We start from the raw sequence: 15727 nt of genomic DNA on the forward strand, positions 1-15727 counted from the left end.
TATTTAATACCTCACCTGCTTTATTACACGGTATCTCCTGGGGAAGAACTCAAGTGAGTCAAGCTCAGAAAACAAGCATTGCCATACTGCCAGGGGAGACACATTTTTGCGGATGACTTGATTATCAGCAAGCTAGCACAACAGAACAAATGGCAATTCAGGAGATACTGAAAGAAGATTTTTCCAGAAAATGCCATAAATACAGAAGTAAAGGAAGAAAAAAGTAATTATTTGTCACTTATGCAACAATGATTACCTTCAAATGAAAAAGGACTCAAAGGACTGGGACATTAGCAGCTTAATATGTTGCAAGCTTTAGAAAGAATCAACTTTATACTGACATTTTCAAGTGGAAAATGAAGGGAAGAAAGCTTGTTCCCTGCAAATTGTAAACTCACCATTATTTCATTTTCTGCTATCTGTTTTTGCCCAGAATAGACTTTGTTATCAAACTGTTACAATTCTCCTAAGAGACAAGAAAACATTCATTCACATTAAAGAAATAGTGATTCAAAAGACAAATGCTAGAAATGGCAAAATTTCATAGGTCTGGTCCATTTGATGAGATGAAGACTTTTCTACTGCTTTTATCAATTGTTTTTTCCAGAAATGCTCATTCATGCAAGTCCTTATAGCAAACTGCTACAGCTATATCAGTTTTAATAGAATCCAAATCAAATAAACAACTTTAAACGACACTTAAAACCAAGCGTTCTTATTTTAAATGGCTCATGACTGGATGTGAATGGATGTGAACAAAGGACAAAAGATGTACCAGCAAACTGACGACTTCATAAAAATTTTCTATAATTATTAACTTTTTTCACCGCAATCTACCAAAGCAACTTATGCCCAACAGGCTCCATAATCTGTTTCACAGAACAGATTTGTGAAATATATATTACCCCTCTGTTAAATAAGAGAACCCTATAGCTCTACAGTATAGCTTATAGCTCTAGATTATATGCTATAGCAGTAGACCCTACAGCTGTTCTGGAACTCATTGGTTGTGGGTAGATGGCAGCTGCAACCATAAATAACTATACAGACACCAAGGCAGCAGTTTTTAAGAGTTGGTTGGTGCTTTGAAGAGCCCTTTCCACATCTCAACACACTCTCTTTCTCGTTATCCTATCTCTAGGTACAGTTAAGGTGCATCTTAAACTCCCATTTAATCACATATTTAGTCTTAACAGTCATAGAAAACTGTCACATCCCTTTACAACTTTATTAAGTCCTCTGGAGGAATTTGAGATGTAGGCTGATTTTAAGTGATAAACTTACATGGATGACCAAACAAGTAACATAACGGAGGCATCCTAATTCAGCATCTGACATAGCAGAATACCTGCATCCTGAACATAAATCACATGAATCACACAGATTCCTTAAACTCTTAGAATTAAATACATGTAAAGCTTACATGCTTCACTGAATCTGGGACATAATATCTAAATTAGATGAAAATGAAATATTAGGTTGTATGAAAGTTCATACTGACATTTGTTTTTGAAATGGCAAAATTCTACAAAACTGTTCAGGAGAGCAGAAGAAGGATTAGTTTTGTTTCACCTCTTCCTTGTGAACTCAGCTTCTTTTCCCTCCTGTTTTCCTGTTTTCCTTTGATTTCAAAAACACTTCAGCGAATTAACCTACATTAAAATAAAATTGATAGAACAAGATGCCATTGGATTGGAGATATTTTAGACATCTTGAAAAAGTCTCCATAATTTTGTGAACTAAGAAGGAAAAAAGCAAGGACCATATGCTAAATCCAGGTGATTGTGTAGCTAATATGATTACTCACAGACACTGGGTATTACGGAGTGTTAACAAGTTACACGTCACAAGGTTTGTCTTATCTGATATCAAAGTGCAAAATTATATCCACAAGTGAAAGTGCAGAGAAGAAAATTAATTTATATGACTCCCTTTTTCATTTCTCAGGCAAATAATATTTCTGTTGAATTTTATTGAATGGAATAACATGTGGGAATGGCTAGCTATTTCCTATGAAAATTGCTATAATCTCAAATAGTGTATCAAATCCAGCATACAAAGTTAACTTCTGGCTAAATCCTTGATAGTTCTTAACTAGCCTACAGTGTTCTTAATTTTCAATCCCATCCCCTAAACCAAAAAATTAAATCTGAAGGGAAAACTTCCTTCTTTTTTTCAAATCTAGCCCAAAAACTAGAGAATTCATTTGAAAGTTTTACATACACAAATACAAATCGTGGGATATCAATAGATATCTCATTAGTCTAGACATAAGCTGTGGTTAATGACATCAAATTAATGACTGAGCTAATTTATAGCTATCTCTAAACATGTTATTTTTTTCCTGCTCACAGAGTTCTACAAGGTATGAATCATTTTGAAGGAGGACAAAATGAATGAAAGAACCCTTGAACCCTGGAAATCCAGAGGCTTTGGGGCAACCACATCCCATTTTTTCTTTCTGGGTACCTCAACCTGAAACTTGAATGTGGTGATGAAAGGGCAATTGTCCTTCCTCAACCTCTTTATATCATTTTCACTGGCTCACTTTTCTTTTTGATGGAAAATGTCACAGACTTGTTTTAAATCATACATACACACTATAAATGCTATTAAGCAGATAAATAGTTCTACTGGAGACATGAAATTGTTCTAAATATGGTTGAAATAACAGGAATTGGACCAACTACATTTCTTTTCAAAGCCAAATACATAAAGACAAGACCCCCCAGACTTGTCTGAGATGAATGATGGTAGTCAGTGACGCAAGTTAGAAATGTTAAGTTGGGAACAATGTCTAGAAAAGTGTCTATAAAAGAAACTTCCAGTGTTCAGGGTGATATTATCAAGTATTCCTGAACAAATCAGGAATTCAACAAGTATATCCTGGGGAACAAATGTAGCAAAGTCTTTAGTGTGACTGTTCCAACCTAAATGCCTGCAACAGCTTTCCATTTTACTGCTATTTTTGCAGCTTTGTCAAAGGAGTTGACCTTTAAGTAACATACAGAATATACACGGGCAACATATCAAATTAAACAGATTTCCTGGTTTTAACACATGACATTTAAATACTCTTTTTATTGAACAATTTATAAAATTTTCACAGAATACTAAAAATGTAGAGACTTTAAAAATGTTAATCTTATAATTAACAGTCAAGGACATACTCTCTTCGCACATGCAAGACTCTGATATTCCAAACCTATTGCTATGAACTTTCCAGTAATACACCACCATCTGCTTTTGTGCTAAAGCAGAACCATTGCAGTTTTTTCCACTCATGCAGACAACACAGCTTAGCTAATAAAGAAAGATTGTTACATTTCATGTGAAAGTGAAAAAGCTTATTTATACAGAAAGGTAAAAGAAAAATGGGTAGTGCAGAGTACACTATCTTCATAGTATTCCCTATCTATAAAATCCTCCCTTTCTATTGTATGAAAGCAGTCATGTAGCACTCACCACTGAGTAATGAAGATTAATTTTATGTGACAAACAGATTTTCTATGATGCATTTTAATACAGTTTTTAAAATACATCTTGTACTAACCTCTAATTTCCAATTAACTTCGATAATTTGTAGTTTAAAAACAAAATGAAAAAGGGAAATACCGAAAGCAGTATTAAAGGGAACTGAGGCCTCAGATGGTTGCCCTTCCATGCTTTATACTAAATCCTCACTTTGGCGCTTTGGTATATAACCAATGTGGACAACTTCAGTTTGAATTTGGCTAACACATTGATTTGAATGCATACATTTCTATTTCCGTAGAAAAATTAAGATAAACTTCCACTTTCCAAAACTGTCATTTAGAGATATTTCAGAGGTATCTGTTTAGAGTAAGTACACTGTGTATTTAGATAAACTGGCTTGGTCTAATATAGCCGTTAGGATAATTGCGACTTGAATGTATTTCTTGTAAGGGCAGAACAACTGCTGGAGTTTACTAGTCAAGGAACAATTGAATAAAAACATGAAATTACATTTAATAACACTCATCAAGTTAAAACACATAACTGATAATGACATCAGTTGCTTTCACTCTAGAAGGTGTTCTTACACTGTAACAAAAATAGTTGTTACTAATAAACAGTGTGTCTTACTTTAGCTATTAAATTAGCAAATACACCCATTCTGGTGAAGCCAAGATTTCCACAGAGGGTTTGTATGTAAGACCCTGTGCACTCCAGGTGGACTGTTAATATGCCAAGTGTACGATGAGTTTTTCGCAGAAATTTAGTTAATAGTAGGTATAAGGCAGATCACAAAGAAGATTAATGAAAATATATTGCTGAAATGTACAGGTATACATAATAGCATGTCTAAAACAGATCACAGCTACCTTTAAGGAGTCAAGAGAAAATTTCCTTGACTGGAGCACAATTTCTGTACTGCATGCATGATAATTTACTTTCTCCATTGGAAGGTCTATAGTAAATAATTATAAAATTATTGCAAATGCTCCTATCTCCTGTAATTATAAGGTCTCTGTAGATTTCTTGAAGAACTGGTCTTTGAATATCAAATGATGATTTATAATATCAATAATATTTGATTTGAATATCAATAATGATTTATAAAAAGGCAATTTCTGGTTTCATTAGACTAAGTTATCAATCTCATTGAAAATTAAGGATTAAATAAAATCACACTATGCTGCAGTTACTTTTCAGCTACTAAATACAGGATACATCAAGTCATTTTCTGATCTATAAAAAGATGCAATGTGACAGCATGAGCTCTGGGATGTAGCTGCCCCAGTGAGCTTCCAGCTGATGAGCGTGTCAGATCCTGCAGCCCTGGCTGACCCAGGAGCACTAACAAAAAGGAGAAGGCCGTTCCCTGTATTGAACCCTGTATTGGAGTTTTAGAGGGTAAAAGCAGAGCTCTGTGAAAAGAGAACTTATTTCATCTTCTCCACACAAAAAGAAAAAGAAAAGAAACGTTATTCTTCCAGTGCTAGAACTGTTAGACATCCTATGTGAAAATACATCATGTAAGCTGCAGAAAAGTAAAAGGCATCTCTTCCACTCTTAGGAAAAAAAAATAGATATCTCATGGAAACTGGGTGTTTGACCATTAAAAGGATGATATGATTATTCAGATGAGGTTATGTTCTCCAAAGGAGCTACTTGTTTCCTGGTTTCTTTAAAGCTTCTATTCTGTTTTATTGAATGGAATGGTTACTGGTGTATCTCATGTAGGGAGCTTCAGTCCTAACCCTGGTTACAACTGCAACTTAGTGCAAGGGTCCCCTGCTTTTAATTTGCTCTTTGGGTAGTCATAATTCAGTCATATTTTCACACATGATTTTTGAAACAAGATCACAGAAAGAGAAAGAGAAGGGGACCCCTTCATTTACACAACTGAGATAAACTTCCTTGGAAGACAAATTTCCTTGGAAGTGTAGCTGGAGGTCAGCTCATTCCACTCTATGAACTCTGCTGGCCTGCACTGGTCAAGCTGCAAAGGAGAAAATGGCTTAGAATGCTGTATTTTTGAATGAACAACATAAAAATATCTTTTCTAGTCCATGAAATAGAAGGTACTTCCCCCAAAGTCTGTGGCATGTGGAAGTACTCAGCCCAGACAATATCATTCAAACACAGATTGTGTCAGTTATCATTAAAAACACCAAACCTTAGAAGACCCCTAGAGACCGACAGATCAGCTGGAAGGTCAGAAGAAAGCAGCAATCAGACACTGGTGGAAGGAACCAGAGGAGTCTCACAGAGTGGTTGTGCACACATGCTGATAATGGCCTATTACCACAGGACGTCTGTCAGACTCCTGCTTAAACCGAACATTGCTTACTCCTGGCATAACCCTTGGAAAAAGCCAAAATCTGCTCTCATTCAAAATACCACAGATGATGCTGATAAAAAGGATGCCAACTGCATTTTTGGAACACAGAAGGAAATTCTGGCACATAAAATGCATGTAAATAAATAAAAAAACTTTATTGAAAAGTTGAAAATAATTGAAGCACTAACTAAATCTTTTATGCTTTATGGAATCACCTTTTTTTAGTTTTGTTATTTTATGTTGCAGTTTCCACAGCTGCAGTGTATCGTAAGCAAGTGCAAAGACTATGCCCAGATACTGAATATGTAGAAAATACTCATGGGATTCAATCTTAACATTGAAAATTTTCAAATATATGATTTATTATAAATTTGAGAAAGGCTACATGGTAAAATATTCTCTGATGTGTAAGCAACACATGACAATTTTTTTTTTGAGCTGACAGTCAGTGATTGTTTTCACATATAGTGAGTGCAATGACATTTTTAGGCAGTAATACAAGGTGATGCTAGCTCAGATACACTGGCAGTCTGGCAAGGGCATTTTTAACTGTACTTACTTTTACTTCATACCATGGGAAGTTCATTAGGAGGATGATACTGTTATATAACAACAATCTAGAAAATTTTTTTGTTCTTTTCCTGTACACCAGTAATGCCCTTTAGTGCTATGAGAATTATCTACTGCAATCCATAACCCACGGTACCTTAAAAGTTAAAACAGTTTTTGAAGCCAGCTATGAAATTTATTCTAAAAAAAGAACTTTCTGAAAAGCAATAATGAAAAGCAATTATAATTACAAAACAGAAATGTTGATCAGTTTGTCTTATAGCCTTGACTCACGTTACAAAGAAACCAAAATTACTAAAAGAATTATTTTTATTGAAATTCTAATTAAAATATATTCATTTGATTGATCTATGCTTTATGAGCAACAGTAGTAGAAGTATAAATGAGTTACAGAGTAAAAAAAAAAGCCTTTTTCAACAAAGTATCAGACACAGTGATGAAAAAAAACCACTCTGTAGAATGTAAAACATAATCTTTTGAGGAAATCTTCTCCTTATTTTCATAAGTTAACATTCTTCTGTCCCAGAAATAACACACTGAAAACCATAAATTAAAACTCTGCACAAAAATTTTGCACAAATAGCAGAATGTTTCTTTTAATTAACTCAAATCTGCAACTCTTAGGAGCGTGCCTGACTGATAATCACTTAAATTACACTGCAAACAAGTATTATTCAAATTGCCTCAGTGAATTTGCTCCTCAGTTACCAACAGTAACTGGGATGAAAAGCAGAGAAATATGACAATCAATACTTCTTCCCCTTTTTCACCTCCAAAGCAGAATAAGACTTGCATTTCATAACTAATAGGGAAAAAATTAAATACAATTACCTTTCTCACAGAACCGACCAGTGAAATGTAGTGGGCAGTCACACTGGAACGAGGTGGCCCCGGTAGGCAGAGAGAGAGGATGACATGTCCCTCCATTATGGCACAGTCCTTCCTGGCATACAAATGGTAATTCAGGGGAAATCTGAGAGGGTACACCAGGGTCAGGCAAGTGAGGCACATCAGAAGAAACCACAGGGAATGCTGTTGACAGATGTGTGGGTACAGAGATTCTGAAAGGAGAGAGACAACATATCAAAGGGAAAAAACCCATGAGATCTAATTTTGTTACTGCACTTAAGCTTCAATTGGTATTAAGTTGGTTTTTTTGTTAATAGAAATTCAGGCTAAACTTAAGAAAATGTGAATACATAAAGAATTCTCAAATCAAGTCCCCATCCAGAAATCTAGCAAAAACACAGTGAAGGTATTTTTTCCTGGGAGGGAGCAAGAAATAGCCTTCATGCAGGTAGCATGGTTTGCACGTGCTGTGGTTATTCATTTTTGGTGGATGTCAACAACGGTTGATAAATAAGCACAGGCTTCACTTATTAAATATCTTATTGCTTGAAGTTACCAAAATTTTTAAGGCAGTTCTAGAAGAGAAGATTTCCATTCAAGTAGATCAATCATGCACAGCAGAAGGGGAGAAGCTGAAGTACAGAAACAGTATCTTTTAATTCACAGAAATGTTGGGGAGAAGGGGGAAAGGTGAAGAAAAAGAGAGACTCTTTTGGTTTAATACCACCTGTTTGTCAATCTTGTTTATTACTCTTTTTTGTTTCTACCAGAGAGCCAAACTTGTGACTCACTAAAACTGTGCAAAGGTAAGGCTTCCAATTTACCAAGCACAACAACTTATGTGCGTGACACAAGTTACTATGGTGAGGGCAAAGAAAAAGGAATCAAGAGTCCCAAGAAGATTCATGACTATTTAATAAGCATTATCACTTAAAAAACAAGTTCTCACTGAATTTTACATAAGAAATATACATTTTTCTTTCATTTTCTGAAGTTCAAGAGATTCTATTTTTTTCCCAGACACCAATTTCTAATTCTGAATTCTAATTTGGAAACTATAACCTAATAAAATATCTTACTATTTATACCTCCTTGGTAATTTAAATATTTGTGAATATTTCTCTTGTTTAATGTTGTTCCAAGAAAAAGAAAAAAAATTGGAAGGCTGGAGCACCTCTCCTACAAATACAGGTTGAGAGACTTAGCCTGGAGAAGAGAAGGCTTTGGGGAGACCTAATTACAGCCTGCAAGTACCTGAAGGAGTCTACTGGAAAGCTGGAGAGGGACTTTCTGTGAGAGCATGTAGTGATAGGACAAGGAATGATGGCTTTAAGCTGAAGGAGGGAAAGTTTAGGGTAGATATTAGGGAAAAATTCTTTACTGTGAGGGTGGTTAGGCACTGGAAGAGGGTGCCCAGAGAAGTTGTGGATGCACCATCACTGGAAGTGTTCAAGGCCAGGTTGGATAGGGCTCTGAGCAACCTGGTCAAGTGAAAGGTGTCTCAGCCCACAGCAGTGAGGTTGGAATTAGATAATCTTTAAGATCCCTTTTAACCCAAATCTATGATTCTATAAAATGGAGATGAGGTTGAACTGAAATGTCATTAACATTTTGGGCAAAATAGAATAGAAATTAAGTGCTTAATACAATGGTTTATAGGCACCACAGTTGGCAAAAGACAGTATTTTTTGGCAATGTGTTAAACATCAATAGTGACATTCATACTTATTTTGGTGAAAATGGTGGCATAAAGCTGATTTATTAAAAAAAATAAAAAGACCCTATATTGTCCCCTGCTGTGTCCTTCCCTTTCTCTTTGTCACCCACTCTTGTATCAGCTAAAACTTCTGCTTCGCCATATTTTAGAGTTGGGAGTACATCTTAAAAAGAAGCATTTGAAAGTGATGATGCACCAGTAGATTGCAACTGCAGAAACAAGATAGATGGGGACGCATTCAGAGTGACATTGCATTCACCACTCCATGCATCTGTCTAGCTTCTTCTTAAGTCTAGCTTCCAAATTGTTTACATATCCCATTTACTTGAAAACTGATTTTAATAATTGACTTTTTTTGAATCTGTATTTTAGAAAGTACTAAAAAACTTCATAATATTCTGAAAAAAACCCCACCCAACATAACACATCCAAGGTAAGTAAGTTGTCTCTTAATGTCACTATTAAATACTCAGCTCTCTAAATTATCAATACAGCAAAAAAAGGATACATACCCAGAGGCAGTTAGGAAGAAAAAGGAGGTGGACAGAGGAAGGAGACAAATAATTCAGGGCAAAGTAAATCTCTAAGGGAACTCAAAGAAAGCCACAGTAACTGAGAAAGGAGTGGAGCCTGGGAAAGAACAAAAGGGACACAGGGCTTGTGTGACAGTAAAGAGGATATGTGCAGGGCCATAATAGCAAGGAAAACATTAGAATGGGATACTTATGCAGGGATGCAGACTGCATCCAAAACACAAAATAGCCAAAATACACATACTGTGGTGCTTAGGAATGAGGATTTCAGGGCAGTTAAAAGCTATCTACTTTATATGAGAGAAAAGCATCCAAAAAAAAATGGCAGTCATCAAGACGGCTGTAAATAAATCCTTAAAATATTTTTGAGGCTGAGGACTTGCTGATAAAAGACCTGAAACTTTAAGAAAATAAGTGACTTACTGTTTATTTCCATTTAGATGAATAGAATAACAACATTTCCTTTTCTATAAATACAATGAAAGCAATGTAATTGCTGGATTTATAACACTAGTTTTCTCCTAAGGGAAATAACTAACATGAACTTCATGTAGGGTATTCCATTCAGAGCAGCATTAAGGGTTCACTAACGTGTGTTATCTTCCACCAGGCTAGCACAGCAAATTAAAAATGCTTAGTCACCTGCTGGGATTACAACCTTTGATTAAAACTAAATAAACCAAAAATCTTGATTTTGTCCCCAAGCACAACCTAAATGTTGTAGAAACTCTGAACTAATAGCAGGTTTACAGAAAGATTTAGACATTTACAGAAGAAATTTATTGGAAGAAATTACTGGTATTTGTTGATTTTTCTGTTACTCCTGAAAAAAAAAAAGCCAACAAAAACTACTTAAAACCTGGGGAATGAACACGGTAAAAACTAAGCTCTTACTACTAGCTATTAGAGAGACCATTTTTTTAATGACAGCTAATCCTATCTGACCACTGCAAAACTTACTCCTCTGAACGTGGTCAGAGCTACTGTCAGATGTAAAATGCTGAACAAGAGGGAGAGCTGTCTGACTGGCAGGTGCATTCTTGTCTCCACTGAAAGCACTGGTTTCCAGCTGTGGAAGTTTCACATCCCCTTTCTGATGGGAAGCTACTATTTTTCTCTAAAATAGAATCACAGCAGTGTGCTTTAAATGAAATTTTATGAGCTCAAGTAATGCAGCCTTGCTTCATTTTTTGGTTGACATTCTAATCTGCAGAGAAGAAAGAAAGGAAAGCTCTTTGGTAGGCTGATTTCTGCCCGGTTCATTTGCTAATTTTTCACAGGATGTCAGCCTTTGCAGTGTTGTTCTGGATGTTTTGCTTCTAGATGGTGCCTGACTGTGTTTGTGCCAGCACTGCTTCCAGGCACCCCGCAGCTCCCTGCCTTACCACAAAAGCAGAGGAGTTTGCTGGGGCTGGTTACTGGGGCAAACATCTGCAGCTGCGCTCACAAGCCGTTCAAGCTGCTGCTGTGAATAAGCAATGACCTCGGCTCAGTGAGTTTTAACTGAAGCATTATTTGAATAAAGAGCTGGGAAGCATTTAAAGTAAAATAGTAATTGAGGTGTTAAAAGTTTTGACAAAGTGTAACAAAAATATATCAAGCAAAACTTGATTCACTGTTACTGCACAACAAGGCCACAATTTTATATTTGCTTTTTTTTTTTCAGTTTCCCAGCCTGTCACCACCTCTCAGGTCCACAATGCATACGAAGATCTTCTAACTTGCTGCAAGCACCAACACATTGTTTTTAATCTTAAAATGAGCTCAAAAAGCTGAGCTTTAAAGGCCTGTGAGCTAATGTTTCATAGCTGAATGCATGTAAGCTTGAAATGCTTGTCTAAACACATAGACGTTAGTGCAACTTGAAGCCTTGTTTATTTTATATTACATTGTTTGCCACTCAGGGGGATGTATGATGAACTGAATGGCAGGAATATAGTACTTAGTGGTCATGTTCGATGTTATGTTATTAAACCAAAAACACACATACCCAAACCAGCTGTGCTTCCCTGTGCCATACACTCTCCTCTGTTCAACAAGAGCCTGAAACTATTAGTGTGTGGAGTTAGAGGCACTGCAGTTTAATAAGTTAACAAAACCTCTGGGATGACCAGCTCCGCACTGGCCTGGTAGTGAGGGGCTCAACCTTCAGAGGGGCTTACCTGTTTGCTGCCAGTTTAGTCCCTGCACTGGGGCAGTGACCTGGGCCATGAGAGTTGTACAGCCTGAAGAAAGGAAGTTCTGGGGAATCTGGTCAAGTTGTATAAATACCTGAGGGGGGAGGAAAGGGAAAGGATGGAAGCAGATGCTTCTTGCTGGTGGCCAGGACATATGGCAACGGACACAAACTGAAATGCAAGAAATTGCACCTAAATATAAGAGAGCCTATCTTTTTTTTTTTTTTTTTTTTCAGGGAGATCTATCTGTATAATGGATTTCAAACTGAGACCTAGAAAGAGAGCAGAGTAGTCCCCCAAGTAGCTCATTATCAGGCTGATGGCAGATGTGTCTACAGAAGCACTCTGACATTTCCCATGAAGCAGGCTGATGAGACAGGCAATGGCATGGGAGTCCCAGTGATATGATAACATCTCCACTGCCTATATCTTCTGGTACTTACACACTTAACATTTTATTACTGGAGTAATGGATTTAGCCTTATCTGATATGAGTGGGATAAGGAAGTTTGTATTTTTATCTTGTCAATAAAATAGTCTGTGCTGAGAAGCAACTGCTTTTATTTGCAGTTTTCTTCTGTGGGGAAGTGTGCATCTGCCATTTTTCTTAGGTTGTGACAGAATATTATTTCAAGTGAATGTTTTAGAATTTGGAGCCAAAAGAAAGATTTTTCAAGAGCATTAGCATGCATGGTATAATATAATTTCAAAGCTTACAAAACTGCAAACAGCTGCACTTCATGGAAATGTTGGTTTAAACAGGAATAAATACCTAGCACCTTGCATGTAATTTGGCAAGAATTAATAAAGACTTTTGTAGGCTGTTTATTTCACTGTTCACAACCAGGTCAAGCAGAGTACTTTAAATGGCATCTCACCGATTTCAATGAATCCACAGAGCAATATATCTGTGTACTAACCCTCCTGGAGATACCATTTACAGCACTCAACACAGTAATTGTGAAAAAAATTCAACAGTTTACCGGATATGGATTATTTATATTCTGCAGTTTATATGTGAATCTGATTTCCTCACTCATAACAGTTTTTGTTTTATTTGGAAGAGTTGGGGATCAGTTTTCAGAATAGAGATGATTTATGCTCAGGCATATCTCTTAAAAAATTAAATTTTCAATGTGTGTTCCAGACTGTGAGCCCTGCTTCCACTCCTACAAGCCACAATATTTGGTAGCAGGACTAGATAATGTAGTTGCAGCTTTCCATTAAAAAAATTGCAACTGGAATAACATCATTATTTGCAACTGCTTTTGCACATACAGAATCTCATTTAATGGTGCAAACTCTTAGCAATGCAAATAATATTTCAATATACAGTGCAGCAAAAGATGTGAGAATGAAATTAACAGATAGAATGAAGTTACTGAAATCTCTGTTTACAAATACAAAGCAAAAATTTCAACTCCAGGATGCATAGCAGTGCTAGATATAAGAAGAAATGTCAGTTACAGACAGATGAAAGTAGAAACAGGAAAGGGAAATACATGTACTAAGACATATTCCTGTTGTTTCCTCTAAAGTATATCGATTCCATGAACTTTGCAATGGATAAATAAGTTATTGCAGCAAAACTACTTTATGTTGAAAGTTCATAGCAAAAACCTTTCTAAATTAGGCTTTAAATGAGTGTTCTTTAGATGATATCTGAAAAACATTCTTAGTCCCTAAGTTTAGGACAATTGTTAAAACAATAGTTTTGCTAAAACTGAAGAACTGAATTTCTGTACCAAATCCAGTCATCTTTTTACTTGGTTTGCTTGAAGAAATAAAGGAGCATTAAATCTTTCAGTTGTTCACACTGATCTTTACTTAGGCATAAAACATTACATGTACCAATGATCCAAACATTAAACTCAAAAAAAAGGAGAGGTCGAAGTACTGAGCACTTGAGTGGACCAATATGCAAATCTTGCACTTTCTGAAGTTTAAACAAATCTCAAATCTGTCTGAACTTCAGCTTTCTCTTTTACATTTAGTCAACAATCACAGTTGGAAAACCTCTTACTAGTTTCATCTTTGCTGTTTAGAAAAGGAGCACTTGAAAGGCCTAAGTACTGCATCTTTTTGTTGATTTCTGCAACTAATTTTGTTTCTTGAAACTAGTGGTTTTGAAAGGAAATAAATACTTTCATTCTCTCCTTGATGATTCTTTCAGCAGATGAAAAATGTTATTTTGTTTTTTTAACATGACACTGTACTTTTCCTTCTGAAAAGGCTCTTCAAAATTATAGTATAACCATTCTGTTCCAGTCCTAAATGGCTGAGTAAATTGTACTAGATAAATTGAGTTCCTGTAACGGAGATGCTATGAAAACTATCTCAAAAATCACAATTCCAGAATGGAGTCACTATTGTTTACCAAAGATTCTATCTAAGTTCAAGAAGTAAAGAAATTCTTCCATCTCATTGATGTCATCTACAATTTAGAACCCAAAATGCATGATCAACCTATGCAATAATAATGCACAATGTGTCTGTCTGTGAGGGATAAAAGAGAAGCACTTCTAGATCCTGAATATGCAATTGATTTCCTAAGCAATAATTCATTCAGGCAAGACTTTTGCGTTGTAATTTTTGGGGCTATAGTAGCCAAACTTTGGTCTTTGCCCACAGTGAATATTCTCCAGATGGGTAGTGCCCTGCTTTGACAAGAAAAAAACCCCTGAAATGCTTCAAGAGATATATTTAAAAACCAATTGATACAGTGGAAAAATACAAATCTGTACTCAGGTAAATATTTTAGCCCAAGGGATGGGGAACCATATGTGAACAATTTTCCTTTCTCCATTCAACCCAGCCAGTGCTTATTCCATGCAGGACAGAACAGACAAGGGGACTGGTTTTGGGGAGTTCTTACAGCACTGCTGGAAGCTGAGTGGCATGTTTATAATTCCACCAAGCTAAGGGCAGAACTGAAGTCAAAAATCTGATAAACCAGAAGAGTGCTCTTATGACTGGTCTTAAGAATAAAAACAGAAAGAAGGGATGTACCAACACTGGACTTGTCTTTTACAGTCTCATCTCAACTTTTTCTGGGAATATTTAGGAGATATTGTTCTCTCTGAGATACACTTATAAAATAGAGGCATTCTCAGATACTAACAAGTATGAGGAAGACTCTTAAGAGAAAATGCTTCCAGAATGGCAGGCTGGAAATTCAATGTGCCCTGATTATATTACAGATAAAGTGCAGTTTTGAGAGTACATACTCTGCTTTTAGATGTCTCCCATAAGAATAGTTTAGGCCTTTAAATAATTTTTACAGACAAACTGCCTTATTTCTTTTAGGATTAGTTTCCCCATGTGCTGAAAATATTTCTTACCTACTTAATAGAAGTAGGGAAGATCTACGCTTATGGTTTTGACTGGGATAGAGTTATGGTAGCAGCTGTGGATCTGTGTTTTGGATTTGTACTGAGAACAGCATTGGTAACACAGAGATGTTTCCGTTACTGCCACACAGTCTTTGCACACAGTCAAGGCCTTCTCTGCTCCTCACCCCACCCCAGTGAGCAGGCTGGGAGTGTACAAGGAGTTGGAAGGGCACACAGCTTGATCCCAGCTGTCCAAAGGGACACCCCATTGTGTCATGCTCAGCATATAAAACCAAGGGAAGAAGAAGGAAGAGGGAACATTTGGAGTGATGGCATCTATCTTCCCAAGTCAATGTGGCAGGTGATGGAGCAGTGCTTTCCTGGAGATGGCTGAGCATCCACCTGCCTACAGGAAGTGGTGAATGAATTCCTTGTTTTGCTTTGCTTGTCCATGGCTTCAGCTTTACCTATTAAACCATCTTTATCTCCACCCACAAATTTTCTTACTTACACCTTCTGATTCTCCCCCCATCCTACCAGGGAGAACTAAGCAAGTGGCTGAGTGGGGGTTAGTTGCCAGCTGGGGTTAAACCATGACATTTTAAAAATATTAATTAGGATTCCTGGATAGAAAGCTTTTTGCTATTCAAAGACTGTGTTACTGGAGAGAAATACGAATAAAAAAAAGCATTCTGTATCACACACTATAGAAATTACCATAAAAGCTGTCCTGAAAGCAA

The 15727-nt window shown here is 36.4% G+C and overlaps 1 protein-coding gene across 1 annotated transcript in view; it reads right to left on the minus strand.

Moving 5' to 3' along the window:
* The window catches only part of EYS (eyes shut homolog), an 854603-nt gene that overhangs the window by 191429 nt on the left and 647447 nt on the right, over positions 1–15727 (minus strand). The window contains exon 37 of the mRNA XM_042016808.1: positions 7211–7440. Within this exon, the coding sequence (XP_041872742.1) occupies positions 7211–7440 (230 nt within the window). The remainder of the gene's footprint in view (positions 1–7210; positions 7441–15727) is intronic.

This window comes from Corvus kubaryi, unplaced genomic scaffold (assembly GCF_017639235.1).
Source record: "Corvus kubaryi isolate FWS band 111438036 unplaced genomic scaffold, C.kubaryi_AGA036_p1.0 split3-73, whole genome shotgun sequence".
Classification (NCBI taxonomy): domain Eukaryota; kingdom Metazoa; phylum Chordata; class Aves; order Passeriformes; family Corvidae; genus Corvus; species Corvus kubaryi.